We start from the raw sequence: 20,775 nt of genomic DNA, 5'->3' as shown, positions 1-20,775 counted from the left end.
GTTTTGATTTGGGAAGGTGTCCAAACAGATGACTTTAAAATATAGACATCCCAAGGCTTCATTGTCCACTTTTCCTCATTTTGTATTAATACTGAGTACCCACTGACTGCACAAAAACTGTACACCTCTCCAACCTCAGATGCTCTGCAGGTATAAATTATTCTATGTGCTGCAACATGGGAAGAAATACACGATTATTTAGCCTCTCTCTATCATGTGGCAGCTGCATCGATAGAATTAAAAGCACTATGAAAGGAAAATGTTCAATAGGTAAATAGCAATGTGGCTGAAAACAGTGTTAATAGTGATTAATATTCTACTATGACTAAAAACTCCTTGCAGTCAAAATACCCTCAGAAGATGGCATTGTTTACACTACTGTCTGTAAGGAACAGCTGTTTGCCCCTCACCACCGTCACAGGCACAATAAGCTTGCTGAAACATTGGCAAATCTTAGACAAGCGTCTGCTAGTTAAAGCTCAAAGTTGCTGCAAGAACAGGTGTGTCTGAGACAAAAAATAAAAGCTACACTGTAAATAGGGTTGTAAATTAGGGGTAATTTATATACTATATGCTATGTCTGCATGCGAGCATCTAAAAAAAGGGAGTGACGGTATTTATCCACAACTTGAAGACAAATCACAGTTGTGTACTCCATGGTGATATGGTGCTCAGTTGTCTGAACATATACAGCCAGCACATTTCTCTGGCATTGATGGTTCATCTTGAGCGATTCTGCTAGAAAAGGCAGAACTGTTAAATCTCTCGTTTAAATATTTTACTTAGTTAAACTGTATTTTAGAAATAAATAGAGGCCGTGAGGCTATTAAAGAACATTGGCCTTGATTCTCAGCTATAATTTTTCTCTTCTAAAAGGCCAGGATGCTTCCCTCTGGAGAATCTCACACACTTTTAGCAGAGGAGAAAACATGATTTGATGCCATCACATTACATAACACTGGAGAGAGACACTTTAAAACAATAAAGGAGAACATTTCCTAATGATGCAATTTTCACTACTAAAAGTGAAAAGATTACAAGGTGTTAAAGGATTTTAGAGTTTAAATTGGAGGAGAAAATGGGAAATAACTGAGGCCATAAGGACCACTAATGAGAAAACATTAGCATATTCATATCACGAAAAAGAATATAGTGGATAAGATGAAACAAGTAAGGATTCATGTATCAAAACACTAAATTTCATCAATAACATTGAATAGATTAAAACACAGAAAATGAAATACTTTGGCATCATTTCTATACATATTAGGTAGATAGATTTATAGATAGATAGATAGATAGATAGATAGATAGATAGATAGATAGATAGATAGATAGATAGATAGATTAGCAATAGATGAATCAGAGCAGTGGGTTCTCAAGTAGCCTTCCTGGCCTGAAATGACTTATATAGCCTAGGATAATCTTGAACTACTGATATCTTGTCTCCATCTCCATAGTGGTTGCATTATGGGTATTTCATCAGGCCCAATAACCACATACAGTTTTGTAGTACTGGGGACTGAACCTAAGGCTCCTGCATACTAGATAGGCACTTCACCAAGTGGGCTGTATTCCTAGCCCCATTATTTCTAAATTGATGAAAGATAATCAAAATAATACAATATATTGCTTAAGAACATACATGTTGGTGAAATCATAAAAGCATTATGAATGGGGATAATACATTAAAATCAATTTTATAGTCATGAATTGGTATAAATGCTTAGAGACAAAAACTTGAAAAGTTATAAATTATGTCTGTAGTATTTTATTTCTATAAAAACCATCCAACTCTTCAGTCTAAGAGTTGCTCCTGGAGAGAAGGCTCAGTGGATAAGAACACTTGCTGATCTTATAAAAGATAGGGTTCAGTTCTCACATCAGGCTGCTTACAGCCATTGATAACTCCAGTTCTAGGTGATCTGACATACTTTTCTGGCCCCTGTGGGCACTGAATGTATGCGGTACAAATGTATACACATATAGATAAAATAACTTTTTAAAATCTTAAGAAATAGAAAAGGTCTAAATGTCATATATACTTAGAATATACAAATTGAATCAGGGTCATGGATATATGCATATATATATCATATATGTGTATATATACATATGTATGTTAAAGACCTTCCTAGTATGATTATACTAGCCAGAGGGCAACATTAAATCTGGGGCTCCCAAAGGTGGGGGCTGTGATAGCAGTATCTCTGGGACACCTTTAGAAAGGCTGGAGGGAGAAACCAGCACAAGAAAAGAGACTTAGGGTTTCCTTAGCTTTTTCCTTTCTACGGTCCCCTCCCAACAGGACAGAAAAGGCTGGGTCTCTCAGCATTGATATTTTTGGGAGTCAAAGTCCCTGTATGTGCTTATATCTCAACTTAAATCTTACGTTGAGTTTCCTGTGAACCAGGAATATACTGACATAATTGTTTTCAGTCAGTGTATAGACAAAATGGTATTTGTTTACAACTAGTAGGACCTTCAGAATTTTTTCTTCAATAAAATAATGGTGCAGTTGGTCCAATTGTCATTGAACTGTCTTTCAGTAGTCCAGCAGCTGAAACTCCCAGAATACAAGGTTAAGGTCTGAATTCATGCAAAGGCTACTTGAAACTCAGCCCAGTGTCCAGTGTCCACAGAGCAGGCAGCTAAGACCTGTGGTGTAAAGTAAGTTTGAGTGCTCACTAATGCTGGAGATGAGAAGCAAGTAAGAGAGAGGCATCAGCTCCCCTGACATAGAGAGAGCCCATAGACTTTAACCTGATTGTAAACTTCACATAGAAGATATCATTACTGGTTCATTGTTTTGTTAACATTTGACGGGTTTCTGGCAGTTTCCACTAAACACAAAATAAGTTGATCTATGGCAAAGCAAGCGAGTCCCCCAATGCATGCTAGAAGCTAAAGAACCAAGATCTCTAATAGAAAGCCTCGAGGAAAAAAGAAATCAAAACCCATCTTTTCTTTTTTAGATATAAAGCTTTTAAGAGCCAACTGTGGGCTCACATCCGACCCTTCACACCCACTTGTCTCCCTCATCTTTCCAGCCCCCGCCTCTACTCCCCCAAACATTTCTCTTTGATGCTAGTGAACCACCTCAGATCCTTCGGAACCCACAGCACCAATTACTCTGCAGTACTTGCGGAAGCAATATGCCAACAGCGACCAGGGAGAGATGCCGATGTACAAGTCGGAAAAGCAGAGGAGAAGTCATATCCCTAAAATCCCAATTAGATCAATACCTGTCAATCACACATCCCTGCAGGGGAAATTGAAACGCACAATTCAAGCTTGCTTTGACTCTCCCCTGCCAAGTAAAAGGAAAGGCTTTAGGTATCAGGTTAGGTCATTGCCAAGCTCTCCATGGGAAAATTCCTCCTCCTAAGGCTTCGGTTTTCCAACTCCTTTAGGCATCGTTTCAGCAGCTTTGTTCGAAAACCTGAATTAAATGTCAATATCTGGACCCTCATTTGGGAGGAAGAGGAAGGGAAGGGGTAAGTAGTTATGGATTTAGGGATGCTGGGATGCATGAGTGAACAGGACAGAGTGAGAGGAGAGAGAGATAGAGAGAGAGAGAGAGAGAGAGAGAGAGAGAGAGAGAGAGAGAGAGAGAGAGAGAGAGAGAGAGAGATCTTTCCCCCTTGCCTCCCCAGCAGGTAGCCTAAGTGCAGCATAAGTCTGCTGGGGACGCGCTAGCGACCAAGGACCCGCCCAGGCCACTCTTTTAGGCAAGCGCGGGGCGGGCCCGGCCGGGGGCGGTGCCGCTCATACGGCTCCTATAAGGAGCTGTCCGCCACCCCGGTGCTGAATCCAGCTCTAACACCGGAACGAGGTGCTTTTGGCTATTGCTGGAGCTGAGCGCCAAGAGCTGCCCTCGAGTTTGGATTTGAACCTTTAAGGAAGGAGATCCGGAGGAAGAAGAGGCAGACGAGGAAGGCGGGCACAGAAAGGGGCAGTTGAAGGAACTATAAACCTCGGTCGCAGCTCGCAGCTCCGAGGAAGCCCTGCCACTGTTTCGGTGGAGCGTCTGAGGAGCAGGATGGAGTAAAGGAGAAGAGTGTCTGTTCAAGGGGGGTGGGAGGGGGCTCGGCGGTGCGGAGGAGAGAAAACAGAGACAGAAAGGAAAAAGAGAGAAAAGCCAAAGCTGGTGCCTGCGAATTTGGAATTCGATTGGAAGAGATCGTTCACTCGGGGGAAATGGATTCTGTACCAAGACTGACGAGCGTTTTGACTTTGGTGCTCTCTGGCTTCTGGCATTTAGGATTAACAGCAACAAATTGTGAGTACTCAGAGCTGGGGGCGGGAAGGTGAGGTGGGACATGACGCTACTAGGAATAAGTATCCACTGTCCGACTGTATACGTTCTGGGAAAGAGCTGGGTGAAAACCCTTACCAGTGTGGTTCCACCATTCCAACCATCCCAAAAGTTAGCAGCACTCTCATGAGCTTGCTCTGCTGGATTGCCTGCCTGCCCTTCTTTGGAACCATAAAGTCCCCTTAGCCTGCTGCTAGCTCCATGGTTCTTAATCTCAGACACGGTTGCACGGGCCAGGAGCAAGCCTCCAGGGGCAGAGAGGCTCCAGAGCCACCGAGCTCAGTGACAGCAGCGGACGGACTGCAGCTCCCTCAGACTTGCAATGTGCTCTGAACACTTCCACCTTCAACCCCCACTCTAAGCACCTAGCTCTCTCCACTGTCTTAAGTAGAAGGTTTCAGCTGGGGTATTTTGTAACCAATGGGCATTGGTGTAAGGGGATTGGGAGTTTGGGCCTAAGAACTGTAGCCCAAATATAGCTACCCTAGGAGACCAATGGCTGTCCTATTACAGAGGGAGAGCTCTAATGCACAGCTCCCCATCAATATTCTTGTGCCAGTGAAGGAGCAGTGAGTATGCACTGGGTTGTCCGTGTTTCAACTTCACTTAATTTAATAAGCAGGTATTCTTAACTCCCGGAGATCTGCCACCTGCACTATGTATTTAAAGAATCCAGTTTGTCAAACTTGAATAAATTGCTAAAGCTACAAGAGGTTCCATCTCAATTGCTCAGCTGCTTCTCTAAGCAGAGGAAGGGAAGTTTTTTCCATCTCTGGGAACTCCTAAATGAGAAAGGATGCAATTAAGCCGTCTGTGTTGTTTGCATGGATAGCTTACCATGGTCCCTCAAGTTTGTGGATTTGTTCATCCATCTTCTATTCCTGCACTGAACCTTGAAAATATTATCTAGTTTGGGAACAATTTTATTTTACTTTTGTAATTTGTATTACCAATCTCAGAAAAAAAAGGCAAGAATACCTACTACTGAGGATCCCTCTCCCTAATTCTTTAATCCTTAGAAGATATTGTCCCAGAATTTGCATCCCAGAGGGAAGACAAATAGATAAATCTTCAAAGTAGGGCCAATATTCCTATGGCCCAAAGATGGGAAAGCTCACAATCCATAGTTGTCACATTTTCTTAAAGTTTGTGTTACAAAGGAGGGCAAAAAAGGCTACCCTCTCTAACAAGGGAGGATAAACTAATAAATTATTTCAGAGGGTGTATTGAAGCAGGCTACAGTCAGTCAGGGAGATTGACTTTTCTCTACTGCCTTCTCCCACTTCTCTTCTCTTGCTCCCCTTTCTTCCTCCTCTTCCCTGCTTCTCCTTGAAATTATTCCCATGGTGCCAGATAGAAAGACCCAAAAGCCTTAGTCAGAAAGTAAGCTTCGCTACTGAGCTAGTTTCTCTACCTTCTGGAACACTAGAGGTCAGTGTTCTCCAAATGATGCAAAGGTGTGGCTCTAAACTGTGTATTCCCCTTAGCACATTCTGTTATCTGGAGAGCATGAATGCTGTGAATATCCAAAAGGTTGGAGTGAGCGATACTGATAAAATGGATAGAGTGCACAGCAGGAGTTCATGTCTTTGGCCTCCTCAAGGATTACCCTTCTTGAAAATTCTGGAAAAAAAAATAGATCTTGGAGCCATAATTTTTAAAAATAAACTTAACTGTGGTCAATATATTTTAATAATGTACATAGAACTAAATGGCATGGGTTTAAGACTTCAGCTTATCTTAGCAAAGACAGCTGCAAAGCCTGCTCTGAGTATTTCAAAAAGAAGTTGGTGATAGTGATTTCCAGAATTTCACAAGTGACAGTTGTGTTTCCCATTTCCAAGTAACATAGCAATTGAGTGAGTGCTGCTTGCTAAATATTCTGGAGTCAGTTTTCTTAAGGAATAGCAGGGAGTATTTGCTGTACTGTGAAAATTGTATCAATTCAATAAGCAATAGGTTTTCAGCAAACACTGGTTCTGAAATCAATGCATATTAGTGGTCTTCAGAGCCTGTAAGCAAAACTCCTCAAGGCAATCGTGAATGTTTCCCAGTTTCTCTAGGCTGCTGCTCACGGCTTTTATTCAAGTGTAGACAGTAGATTTGCTATGGATGTACACTCTGTCCCCATTCATATATATGCGTTGATGAGTTAGATGTTTCTTTCTGAAAAGTTTCCTTTTAATTTGATTTGTGGAAATAATATTGTAAGATTGTTCTTCCTATATTTTAAGGAATATTCCATGTCATTAGTAACAAGCAGCCTTGAAAGCAGATTGTACCCAGGTTCTTCCATGGTGCATAGTTATAGGTGTTAAGTTATAGGTGTGGAGTATCTTAAAAAATAACTTTTAATTGCCTGCCCTCTTTTGTAATGACTTGCTGTTGTTGTTATTGTTGTGCAGTATGTGACTATCTATTTGTACACAGGTTTAATTTTCTCATACTCTGTCCGGAACATGGACGTTTATCTCCACAGGGATAAATGAGTGCTTATCCAATTGCATATTCTATAAGTTTCTAATTAAGCACAATGAAAACAGAGTCAGGTTAGAAGGGGTCCAGCCATAATACAGATATTACAAATCTGTGATGAGAATGCAATTACCTACCAGTAATAAAAACCTCTGAAAATTCCCCCATTCTAAACTTTCCGGATATTAAACAGTGAGAGTGTTTCCTTTGGGTATATCCTGGGGGAACTGGCTAATTTTGAATATAGATATAATAGACCAATGTAAAATTTAAAAAAACTATTATATATTCAACTCCTTTGACACAAGAAGGTATGGTGTGACTTGAGAGTCAGATTAAATGAGACCAGGAGTCTCTATGAAGTTCTAGTCCCAGTGATGTCTCAGCACAGGCGTCAAATACTTAGTCAAAATTGTCCTTTCCATCCTGCTAGTGAAAGCAACCAGCAATTGAGCTACGTGCTTACCCCAAATTGAACAGCAGCTAAATATCATACTAAGGCTATTCATCTAAGATTAGGCTAGAAAAATGTTAACATGACAGAGTATGGTGTTCTAAAACAGAATGACTGCATATGGCACACATAGGACAACTATTACTTTAAATTTTGAAAAGAAGTATTACATGATTATCCATAGCTTTAATTTTTTTAGAAATAGCTTAGAATAATCACTAAATACCTCCTTGAAATTTGCTGTTGCCCATTAAGAGTCCTAGAGAGATGTTATTGTGGTAAGAATTTAAAATTTCCTGTTCCAGATTTTTCTTGCATGCTGAATTTCACAAGACCTGTGAGCATGTTGATCATGATAATAAGAAGATATCAGACCTTGAATTACCTGAAGGCTGTTAACAAACCAAACTGAAAAGTCGTATGAGCAATGGTTCTGCTGTTCTTGTGAGGCTGAAGAATGACTGTTCAGTGTTTTCTTTGGCATATACAGTTACCAGAAGCGAGGGAACCCTGTACTGCTCAGTTGGTGAAGTCTGGAAGCTTTCTCCATCATCAAACTAGCTCATTTTGATCTTTACTGGTCAACTTGCAATCACTTTCACATCACATAAGCCTTACATGTAAACAAGATTAACATTTTGCAACTATAAAATATAAATGAAGAATTAGAGGAGGGATATCACAACAAAGGAAAAGATTTGGGAGATGATTAATGTCTACAGGAGCAGCCATGCTCTCACTTGCCTTCTCCTTCTAAGGAATGGCCACCTTCCTAGCTGTGGTATCCAGTTCTCTCTGCCTGTCTGCCCACTGGCTTCAGTTTTCATTGAGTGAATCACTTTACTTTTCTGTATCCATTTATCACAAAATAATGTGATAAGATTCAAAGCATCTCTAATTCCTTTAGTTGGTGATTCAAGGTCTTTCAGTTGATAGCCCAGAATTGTGATGGACTATGACCTGCATGTGGTAATTATTCCCAATAAATAAGGAAATGGAGAATGAGTTTAGTTACCTAAGAAGGCAGAAAACAATGAGAATTTACTTAAAATTTTAAGGGGAAGTTGCATTGTTTTAATTTGGAAACAATACTGATATTATTAATTTAACAAGAAAATTGTATCAGTCATTAAAACTCTGCCACCTTTGATGACCTTGTAAAAGTTTCTCACTCCCCCCAATAATTTTGGTTTGATGAATAAACGCCTAAAGGCCTGGGTTTAGTTACTAAGACAATGTTTACTTGTAATGGGTTTTCATCATTAAGTACTAATGCTACTTCATGGTCATCTAATATATGTGTGTTTGAGATCACTGCACTTTAAAACTGGGAGGCAACTATAATCAGAATAAGAGTTTAATGTGATTTTAATTCCTACTAGTAGGCATGCAGCATATATCCCCCACTTACTGCACCCACTTTACAAGGCTTATCAGCAAGATAGATGTTAAGTGATCTCATTCATATAAATGAATTTAAGGTGAGTGAAAGTTGACCATGTCCCCAAGATCATTAATCCAGACAATGAAAAAAATCTGAATCCCAACCTATAAACATTTTTAAACACAAACATCCTTGAAACAAAATATCCTCCAGTGCACTTCACTAGGTAGTTTGTGTAGCATCTGCAGAAATTTGGCAAGGGTTCTCTACCATCAGCCTCATAACCTTAGTCTTGGAGAAGGGCATGAGTTAGCAATTTTCAACACACCGAACTCCTGAGTCATACCTGAAAAAAGATGCCCAAAGCATTCAGATAAATCCGGGAAGCGTGACAGTAAATAGCACATTGTTCAAAGAAAAGCAACTCTTTATCTAAGTTTGTATCCAGAGTTGAGGATTTATTTTTCTTTCCTAATTTTTAATTAAAAATTTGATAGGGGATAAAAAAAAAACCTTGAGTAACAATTTAAAATACCCTGTTGTGTACATGCAACCATAGGACAATGTATAATGTACATTCTGTCGCGTAAGTCTGTTAATGTCAGACCAGAGTTCTGCTAAGGTAGTGCTTATAAAGTCCTAGTTATGTGTGTCATGGTGCAAATTGTGATCTCAGTTAATAATCTAACTCTTATCTCCAGTATCCCTTCTAACAAAATATGGAGCTCTACATTTTATAAACAAACAATGCTCTCTCATTTCTCTTGGATTTATTTGTATGGGCTGGTTATTAATTTGGTCTACAACACCGTTTTCCCTTAAAAATTTTCCTCACCATTTGCCAAGTACACACACACACACACACACACACACACACACACACACACACACACACACACTCACTCACTCACTTTCTAGTGTGGGTTGTGTTGGGAGTACCTGGGAGGAGTGAGAGGGAAAATGGAGATGGTAAGGATCATGATATATTCCACATGTGTATGGTATTGTCAACAAATAAATAAAACATGAGTTTGAATTTTCTCAGTCTAGGTTAAGTTCCCCTATTTATCTAATTTTTGTAACACTTTGTGTAATTCTTGTTCCCTTTCATCATGTTTCATTTGAATTCCTGTACTCAGTGGCTACAGTACTGAGCGAGTGGATGAATGAGAGAACGATGTAATGGTTTTCTAGCAGAGTTTTCAATCTTAAACTGGGACTTTTTTCTACTCCCTATCAGCAGAGTCTTCTTTTAAGATGTGTTTGTTTCATACTGCTGTCTTAACAACTATTACTTGTCACTGTTGTGGAGATTCCAAGTAGAAGTGAGCTGAAAAATGAAACAGAAGTCCAGATCGCCTTACAGAGTGTGAGGTCTGCCGTGTGCCCTTCCCACCCACCGACTGCATGCTTCTCTGGATTTGCTGGAGAACAGGCCTACTTGGGCACCGTAAAATCATTTGTATCCTGAAAAAGAACTCTATCTACTTGACCTTACTACAACTTGGAGCTTATTTGACTAACTTTCTTTATGCAATGTTAATGAATGCTTTCTCTATAATCTGAAATATACACACCCCCATTGCTATAAGAATCTTTTCCATTGCCTTGGGTTTGATATAAAGGGAGCAGTTGGATTCTAGTCAATGGAATTAGTGTTGTATTATGGAAAAGAATTTTGTTTAATGGCAAATCCATCTTATTATTCTTACAAAATGACTTTGAGATACCTATGTCATCTTCTTAACTTTGATAAGAAAGGTGTAAGTGTGTGTTACTCATTTACAGATGGACTTAGTTCCAAGTCCTAGCCTTCTTTCTTAAAGGCATGTCCTCCATGTAACTGGAGAAGTGAAGAAAAACTAGTGAGACACAGTACATGACCTCCAGGAATGGTAAAAACTGTGACAGCCAGGACAAGAAGTCATTAGTCATGTCAGTGCTAATTGTTCACCGTAGCTGAGCATGGGTGTAGTGGAAGGCACACAAGGAACAGTTTCCACCGGCTGGAGCTTCCAAATGTGCTCTTGAGGAAAGTAAAATCTAAACTAAAGCTTGAACATACTCAGCAGACAAAAATATGGGGACATTGTGGACTGCTTTAGGGACAGAGGAGGAAGTAAAGAAGTTAGTATGGAAAATTTATCTCTCTAAATTTAAAAGATACAGTTTAACTAGGGGTTTTTATTTTTTAAAATAGCATTAATTTTTTTATGTGCATGAGTGTTTTTGCTATATGCATGTATATCACCCACATGCTTGGTGCCTGCAGAGTCCAGAAGAGGTAATTAGATACCCTAGAACTGGAGTTAAAGAAAGCTGTGAGCCACCATGTGGGTGTTAGGAACTAAACATGAAACTAGCACAGTAAGATTTTATTCTTCACCATTTAAAACTTTATTTATGTGTGTGCATGCACATGTATGTTTGTTCATGTGGATAATGTAGGCCAGACCGTGTGTTATCCCCTAGAAAGCTATATATCTTCTTTGAGACAAGGTCTCTTATTGACCTGGAGCTTGCCAATTTGTCTAGACAGGTGCTGGGATACACCTACGCATCCTATGGTGCTGGAATTACATGCATATGTCTTGCCACGAAGATATATTATTTTAATATGGTGTGTGTGTGTGTGTGTGTGTGTGTGTGTGTGTGTGTGTGTGTGTGTGTGTATGTGTGTGTGCATCTGTATGTGTGAATGTGAGTGTGTGATGCCTGCCTGGTATCTGTGTGCACATAAAGTCTGTGCATGCCACAGTGTATGTGTAGGTCATGACCAACTCTGTGGAGTTGATCTTCTCTTGTCACCTTTATGTGGATTCCACATATGAAATTCTGTCCACCATGCTCCTGTGGCATGCACTTTTATGGTCTAAGCCAAATCATGAACCACATATATGGATTTTCTGTAGGTTATAAGGTTCAAATTCAGGTTTTAAAGCTTTCAAAGTAAGAACTATGCCATCTAAGCTATCTCTCCAGAACTTCTCACTCCCCCTCACACCTTTCAAGGATTAATGAGGCATAGAATGCAATAAAACAAAATGTTGGTAAGGAAACTAGCTGAGATGATTAGAGCAGCTAGTAAGGACTCCAAGAAGGATATTTGAAGGTTCAGCTCATATAGATTTGCAGAGAATAATGACCAAGAAAATTCAAGGCACAAGGATGTATAAGCTGCTAAGCACACAAAAGCATAGACTTGCAGCTAAAATATATTCTATAGATACTTCCATTGTTTGTGACAAATAAAAGCAATAGGTGCTCAAAAGGTGTTCATTGCTCTGAAATGAAGTTCTTTTCTGTGAATACAGAGTGGTAGTAATCTGAATGCAGCATATTTCATATATACATGACATCGTTTAGCACACACTGTATCCATCACTCAGATGCAATCTTCTAGTCTATAAATTACATTGGTTTGTGTCAGCAAAATGAGAACTAGTCACTAAGGAATGTGTAATTAAACCTGGACATCATACATTCTGTTCTTCATCAACTGGTGGTTGATGAGGCATCTTAACCCACTTTAGTGTCTGCTTGGTTAAGGAGAATTTCTAGAGTTGAGTGCTTCAGGTTGATGTGCTATCATTAGTGATTGATCTTTAAGCATAAATCCCAATGTCTCTATACTGTCTACTTGCCTTTGTGTATGTTCAGGCCAGGGGGTGATTATTCCTCTCTCTTTCCTACATCTGCAGATTCCATTGAGCTTTTCAGAATGACACCAGCAATGGGGAAGACAGAAAGAACTTGAGAGAAAATACTAACACACTTGCGTGCATACCATTTGTAACAATTTACCTCTGAAGCAGAAATATCCCTCCGAAGACAGTCCAAAGTCTATGAGCAGTTGAAAGAATTTTGCATAACTCATAGGATAGCTCAGTGACTAAAGTACTTATTGTGTAAGAGTGAGTACCTGAGTTGATCCCAGCACTCAGGAAGAGCCAGATTGGTATTATACTTGTGTTACCACAGTGTTCTTAAGGCATCTAACCTACACTCACACACCCAGATATGTGTAAAGCCCCTTACAACACATGAACCCACACACACATGACACAAAGATCATATTCATATCCACAAACATCACATACTTCATATGCTTACACACAATCACACAAATATCACATAAGTACACAAACATCACATACATATACACACATCATGCAAATACACAAAGAAACAAATCAGTTTGCAGAGTGAGCAGTATTTAATAGATGCTCTTAGGCTGCTGTAGCTGAATAAATGTTTCATTTCCTTTTCTCTTTCCTTCCAAATATTACTTGCCTTTCCTTGGTCTCCAGCCCTCCTGTTTCTGTGAGGTCACATAGCTTGTGCACAACTATTGTCTTTCCCTGAGTTCATTATTGTGTGGGAGGTGTAGGAGGAAACTTAAGTGTCTGCTGGATTCCAGCTCTGCTTTGTTATGCTGTGTGGGCACAGTCACCAAATGTGACGTTTCCCTGTGAGGCCAGTTGAAGCCCAGGCTTTACACAGATCATCCACCTACAGGACACTTGGGGATGCCCACCTAATTCCATCATTCCCAGCCGTCTGTCTCTAAACCACTCCTCTACAGCTCTACTAATTCACCAAATCTGTAATTATGGGGAAAACTTCCAGCTCATAGAAATTAGCTGTAGAGAAACTAGAGTGCAGTCTGCCCAGATCTCTGTACTGCCGGGAAGACAGACGATCCAGATAGCAATCCTAAGTATAAGGAAGGGGGGATGGAGGGCTCTGAGTTGAGGAAAGGGAGTAATTAGGCATGTTCAGGATGTCAGAACTAAGCCTGTCCTCTGCACAAAGTCTGGGTCTTCTGGTCTAACCCCATCACATCCCACCCTCCAGGGTCTTGCCCACTGTACCTTCTTTCTCTTCTCGTCTCCCCCACTTCTTTCCTTGCTTCATGCTTCATGAATCTCTCTTTCTGTCCTTTCTCCCTTCATCTGCCTAATTTGTTCACCTTTTACTGAGTGACGGTTTCACATGTTGGGGCATAAGCTAATGCTTTTACAGATTTCTCTCTCAAGTGCCACATCTAGAGGAATAGGGTCTCAGGAGAGCAGTGGGGATTTGAACAGCATTGCAGCCAGTGACCAGTGAAGTGTAAAATTCCTAGAAATTCTATCTTAAACACTCATGCAAATTTGTATTTAGCTCTACATTATATCCTTGCTTATAATAAAAAATATTTTCCTCTAATCTTATTTAAATTGGTGAACCAAGTGTATTCCTTAGCCAACAGCAGAGAACTACAAGCACCAGGACAAGGCTTGGCATTTGCCTCTCTCTGTGTCTGTAGCTTCCAGGATTCCTGTATTGAAGAGGCTGGTGTCTGTCCCTTCATCTCAGAGAAGCAGGTTGCTTCATTTCCATTATCCGTGATCTTTAAGCTATTACTGATCTATAAGCTGCAGATTATGGTCAGTCAATGATAGGAACTAGAGAAACTTAATTCACAGGAGTGGGGAGACCCACCAGCCTGTGTAGTGAACAGAAAAGGAACGTTGATGACGTGCTATCCTCTATACTCATCTTGGAGAGCAGATCAATTCTGGCCTCGCTACCAGCTTCCCTCACACTGAGCCTTATGTGCAGCCTGGACTGGGGTCCACAAGGACACGTTCTTTCTGATAGCCAGAAATTAAGAGAAATTAGTACCTTTCATTTTATAGTCCTTAGGAATATTTTAGAAACAAAGAGAAGGGCTATGGTTGCTGATTGGAGTGGTGGATCACTAGAGAGCAGAGATAGCATGAGCTAGTGTGTTTGAGTTTGTGAGGATTTCAGACAGGCACCCCACCCCAACTTTGGCACTTGATGAGATTTCACTGTGTTGTTTGCTGGCTTACTACAATCAGTCATATGGAAAGGGGAATTTGCTCCTATCACTGAGATGTGCTAGGTTAGCTGGGTAGCTAGCTGAATTAAGATCATATCCTTCCCAGATCTACAGTGGGATTTCAATCCACTTTCCATGATTTCAAATCTCAGATATATTTTTTCTCAGTCTACTGTTTCATTGAGGCTAATACCCAAAGTTCTTAAAACTTGAGGGGTTGTTCATGCTTTCAAAGCTAGTTCTCTCTGATCCCTGATGGGAAATGACCATAGTGTCCAGCCCCATAGATTCTGCCTCACTGTTATATGAGATATCTTATGCTAACCTTGAAAAGCATCCCTTTTCCATCTCTAAAGGACACCACTGTTATGTAGGATTACCTACTCATAAAAGTTGCTGGCACCACTGATTAAATTTTTCTACCACCCTTTCATGGTGAGGACCAACCTGCCAAAAAAGCACTATAGCTTGTACTGTCAGTGCCTACTGTCTGAGTGTGATAGATTTAATTTTGATTATTAACTTGCTGGGATTTATAATCACTGTGGAAATGACTTTCCACTCATGTCTATGAATGATTGTCTAGACTTTATTAATTAAAATGGGAAGACCCACCCCAAATATGGGTGACATCATCTCATGGTCTGGCTTCCTAGACTGAGTAAAAAGGAGAAAGGGAAATAAGTATCAGCATTCACTGCTCTGCTTTCTGAGTATGGATGCAATGTGCCTAGCTGCCTCCCCATATCCATGTCTTCTCAATCATGATGGACCTTGCCATGGAACTATAAGCCCAAATAAACTCTTGCTTCCTAAAGTTGCTTTTGTATAAATTGCAAGATATAAATTACAACCTAAGAAAATAAACTGATAGAGTGTGTTTCACTTATTCTTTGCTCATTGAAAAATCCTTCTAACTTACTGAAGGGTCTCCAGTGCCATAGGATGCACACTGGCCATGGAGCTCCTTAGGTGGGCATGCTGGTTTTATCTTTGATCTAAATCTTTCTCTCTTAAATGTGAAGCACTGTTCACAATACCCAGGCCATGGAATAAGCCAAGTGTTAATCTGCTGATGAATACTGATTATACAGGAGGGTTGGAACCACAAAACTATATCTAGTGTCATTCTTCTTCATCCTTGGCCAGGTGCAGTGAAGGACCCTGCCTGCCGGCCACAGAACATTCATTTGATAATGAAGAATGGCCCTTACAGCAGCATGATCTCCTCATCAGCTGCATTGAGAGTTAGACCAATAGATTCTTTGCTTTAATTTCAAGGTTTTATGAGCTTGTCCTTTCAACCTCAGGAACCACTTGACTTCCTGCATCTTATTTTTCAGTTTCTACCTTGACTCCTTGGACATGCTTCCTCAGACTTAGGGAGTCTATAAAGGACATTTCTCAGTGTCTTTTTCCTTGGAGATGTACCTCAATTCTTCTATAAATTACTATGGACAAAGGTCTTTGATTATCCTGACTGTTAACCACAAAGTCATCGATAATTATTGTGTTTTTTTAAAAAAAGCGTTGCACAGCAAAGAGTAATTCCATAAATACTGAAGTTTATTTTGAAGGCAGAATCTCTAGTTTTCTAAAGGAAATTTTATATAGAATTTCAGCATTTAAAAATAAATTACAAAGTACTGCTTTCGAGAAAATGGGACAAAACTTCCCAGAATTCTATACTTCAGCATATTCTTTCTCTTCTGATTTTTCAAGGAGGGGTCTTGTGAAGTTCCCCATCATTTATCAAAATCTCTCCCTAGTCTTTCTTCCTCTTTCCCTCTGTGCTTGTGTATGTGTGTGAGTGTTAGCTCATGGAGGGAAGAAGACAACCTGGATGTCAATCTTTGTCCTTGTCTTCCAGCTTGTGTGAAACAGGCTACATCACCACTGCCCATACCTGGCTAGCTGGCCTGTGTGCTTATAGGGATTCTACTGTCCCTACATCCTATCTATCTATAGGGCACCTGGGATTATACATGTTCTATGATGTCTGCTTTTCCACAGTTTCTGGGAATTCCACCCACGTTATCAGACTGTGTTGACTAGTGTTTGCCCCTCTATGCAATTTCCTAGTCCTACCTAATTCTTAGTTGCAAGAATCTAAGTTCATAATTATGTGCAAAAATAATCATATATTAAAAAGTTTTAGAGAAAGAAGATATAAGTGTCATTATTCAGACAGAGATTGCCTTCCTGGGGTGGGGCAGGGGGACCACTCTGAGAGCATAACACTGCATCTGCTTCAGTGGTCAGGGAGTATCTGGTAAAGTTATTAATATGATCTCTGTCCAAAGTCATTAAATAAGTAGCTGCCATTTTCTGGTGTTATCGACACATAACAATCATGCATATTTATGTGATAGAGTATAACATTTTAACGCACTATATATACTACATTATGATCCTACAGGATATTCAGCATACTGCCTCAAGTACTTTCCACTTATTTGTTTGTTGCCTACTAGCAACACATTCTGGCATTCTTAACTATACAGTAGGCTCGTCTAGCTAGTGATAAGATTTTGTATAGTTCAGATAACTAGAGAGAAGCTCCTATTTTTATTTTTAACCCATTGGAAAACTGATTTGCTCTTGGTGCTATTTATGTAAGTGTCATCCTATTGGCATTTACTGATCTGAAAAGATAGCAGCTTGTCAAAAAAAAATTGCCTCCTCACCTTGTTCTCCTTAGTTTGCAGCCAAGAGCTATTTTTATGTTAAGAAATTATCTTGTAAAGGCCCTTGAATTATCCACCTACATCCTGGGCATCCCCTTGGGACCTCCTCAAAAGAAGAGATCTCCTGTTAGCTATGATTAAATTGTCTGTGTATAGCACAGTGAATGGCAAAATAAGTATTTGATAAAACTGAAGCACAGACAAAATGAGTGACACTCCTGCCAAGGCAGCGAGCCCTCATCCAGGACATGTGGGGCACCCCCTTTGTCTCACAGCTCCTTACATCATGGTAATAATGAACCTTGGACCATCATCAGTGAGAATGGCCCAATGCTGCCTTCTGCGGACCAATGTGAGTGGAAGAAGAGACAAACACAAATAAATACATTTGCTGCACATCTGGATTTGACTTGGTGATTGACTCTGGTCCAAGTGCTAATTTTTATCACATCCTTAGTGCTTGTTTGAGCAACATCTGTGCATTCAGATCTTTAATGTCCTCACTCTGCCCTTTAGGGAACTCCAAATGCCTTGTGTTATATTTTAATAGAAACTAATATTATTTGTTATCATAACTTAATATAGTACATGATATGTAATAAGTTAACTCAAAACAATTAACATTGTACATATATGAAAAATATATGCTACCCAATTTTGTGATGGGGTGAGATAGGTGTGTAGGGTATATACTTTTTCATGTGGGTGTGTGTACAGCTGTATGGGGTTATGTGTTCATGCATTTACATCTACATATAGAAAACAGATATGGATGTTAGGTGTCATCTTCAACCACTGTTTTCAGACAGGTTTTTTTTTTTTTGGTTTTTTCGAGACAGGGTTTCTCTGTGTAGCTTTGCGCCTTTTCCTGGAACTCACTTGGTAGCCCAGGCTGGCCTCGAACTCACAGAGATCCGCCTGGCTCTGCCTCCCGAGTGCTGGGATTAAAGGCGTGCGCCACCACCGCCCGGCACCAGACAGGTTTTTTAAACAAACTTTGAGCTCATTGATTTGATTAGGCTGGATGACCAATGAGCTCCTGAGATCTGCCCATTTCCATACTTCAAGTGCTAGGGTCACTGGGTGCATGTGGGTAGTCAGGATTCAAACTCAAGTCCTCATGTTTGTATGGTAATCACTTTACAAGCTAAGCCATCTCCCCAGCATACATACCTAATTTTTGAACCATTATTTGTTTTCTATTATGGTTAACATACCTAGTAGATTTGCATGTGGGGATATTCTCTACATAAACCACTTGTTCTGGTGACTGTCAGGATTTATTATCCCCCAAAGTCAATATTGACTTAGGTGTCACCTTTGTGAATATTTACTTCCCCAGATAATGAATTGAAATGGGCATTTGGATGAAAATTATTATCTGTTTATTTTCTGAAATCAAATGTTTTGTGAAGAGGATGAAGGTGTGGAGTCACGCCCCACCGGGGCTGCTCTGTTCAGGAGAGCTGTACAGAAGGCTGCCTTGCATTCTCATTGACTGGAGCTATTTCTGTAAATTCTTTAAGTGTGTACTGTTTTCTAACTAAGAGAATGTGAGCTTTGCATATACTCAGCTTGACATTTTAGTAACAAGACCAGGAGGTGTAATGCTTAAATATATGGAAAACAGACATAGCACGGCCTTATGAATACCTTGACCTTTATATTTATTTAGGCTACAGTTTATTACCAGAAAAACACAGGACAACTCCAACAATGGTAAAGTGAGTACAGCTATCTTACATTTCCCACTGTGTTATGATACTGATTTGTTTTTTCACATTCCTTGATAGCATGGCAATATGGGTATGGCTCTGTGTGTGTGTGTGTGTGTGTGTGTGTGTGTGTGTGTGTGTGTGTGTGTGTGTGTTCATATCTTTGCTTTGAAAAGTTAATAATTGTGGGTTCAACAGTAGAGGCACTTCCTGCCAAGCTTGCCACCCGAGTTCCATCCTTGAAAGGAGAAAATCAATTCCTCCAAGTTGTCCTCTGACCTTGACACATGTGCAGTGGCATGTGGACACACACACACACACACACGCACACACACCGCAGACTAACCAGTTTTAAGAGAAATGCTGTATTGCTTGCTTCCTTGTTGTGGTGACTAAATGCCTGTGAGAAGCAAGTTAAGGAAGGAGGACGTTGCTTCCAGTATCACTGCATCAAACTGTACCAGAAGATGTGACAAAAGCCACCTCCATGTGGCAGAAGCATGTGACTGGGTCCTCCCACTTCCTCACATTCTGGCAAGACAAGAAGCAGGTAACAGACAGGAAGTCTAACCAGACTCTAACACCTCAAGGCCAATTGTGACAGCTAGGATCTGTCTTCTGAAAGTTCTACAACCTTCCCAAACCACCACCAGCCACTTGCTGGGAACCAAGTGTTCCAAGGGCCAGTTTGGGATATTTCATAGTTACTTCTTTAATTTATGCATCTCATGTGTGTTTGAGAGAGCATGTGGGCATACTGTGTGCATGTGGAGGCCACAGAAAAACGTTTGGAAGCTGGTTCTCTCCTACCTTGTTTCGGAGGCAGGGGCTTGCTGCTTTTGCCATTGCACTGCTTACTCCAAGTTACCAGTCCACAAGTCTATAGCTGACTCTCCTGTCTCCACCCTCCCATCTGTGGGAACACTGGGATTACGGATGTGTTCCAACACATCTGTCTCTCTATATGGTTTACAAGTACTGAACTCAGGTCATCAGGCTTAAGTAGCAAGTGTTTTCCCCTGGCCTGGCATTTGATATTAAATCCATAACAGTATTACATGTGTTTTTAATAGAAATTATTTAATATATTAGACCTAGTTTAATTTTTTCAACAATTTCAATCTATAATATAGATGTTTCCTATTATTCTTGATATCATCTTTGTATCAATTCTAGATGCATATTCACAATATATTAACTGAGTAAAGTTCCATCCTATAAAGTACTGATTCAATAAAAGTAACAGGGTAGCTGCTGTACATGGTTATATATCCAGGGAAATCATTTTATCCTTTTTAAACAGATATTTACACACATTCTATTTTTGTTTCTTTATTAGCAACAAGGTGTCTGAGGTTAGCTACTCTCTTTGCAAATTGTTTTCCAGCTGTTAATGGTCTGATATAAGACCTGGACTTAAGAAATAACATCACTATTTGGTACAGACTGGCTTCATAGGCAAGAGAGTGAGTACTGTGAAAATTCATTAGTAAAGTTAATCCAAGAAACATCTGAGTATTTGAAAGAAAATCAATTCAAGAGGAGAATGTATAACTCTATTGATGTTTTCATCCTTGTTGAAACATTGCTTGGGGATAAAGAGTTCTATGGTTTCCACATAAATATCAATTTTTATTGGTAAATTCAATTTGACTTATTGGCGTCCTATTGTTAAGTGTTTGTGGCTTCATGGAGAAATGAGGTCATTTTGTGCATGGACAAATGAAAATATCACAGATGTAATGACCAATGAAAGTCTACTTTAGCATACCATCCAATTCACATCCCAGATTACAAACCAAGGCTAAAATGACACCTCTGCATTATGGTGAATAGGTAGTTTGACTCCTATAAGAAGCCAAAGCCATTGGGGGGTTGCCCCTCATATGTG

General features: G+C 39.9%; 1 protein-coding gene across 1 annotated transcript in view; it reads left to right on the top strand.

The window, feature by feature from the left end:
- The first annotated feature begins 3,809 nt into the window (after window positions 1-3,809).
- LOC102910446 (contactin-associated protein like 5-1) overlaps window positions 3,810-20,775 on the top strand; it is a 925,656-nt gene continuing 908,690 nt past the window's right edge. The window contains exon 1 of the mRNA XM_076547182.1: window positions 3,810-4,282. Coding sequence (XP_076403297.1) covers window positions 4,201-4,282 — 82 coding nt within the window. The 5' untranslated portion in view covers window positions 3,810-4,200. The remainder of the gene's footprint in view (window positions 4,283-20,775) is intronic.

The sequence above is a fragment of the Peromyscus maniculatus genome, chromosome 11 (assembly GCF_049852395.1).
Source record: "Peromyscus maniculatus bairdii isolate BWxNUB_F1_BW_parent chromosome 11, HU_Pman_BW_mat_3.1, whole genome shotgun sequence".
Lineage (NCBI taxonomy): Eukaryota > Metazoa > Chordata > Mammalia > Rodentia > Cricetidae > Peromyscus > Peromyscus maniculatus.
This window is presented reverse-complemented; position numbering and strand designations above follow the sequence as displayed.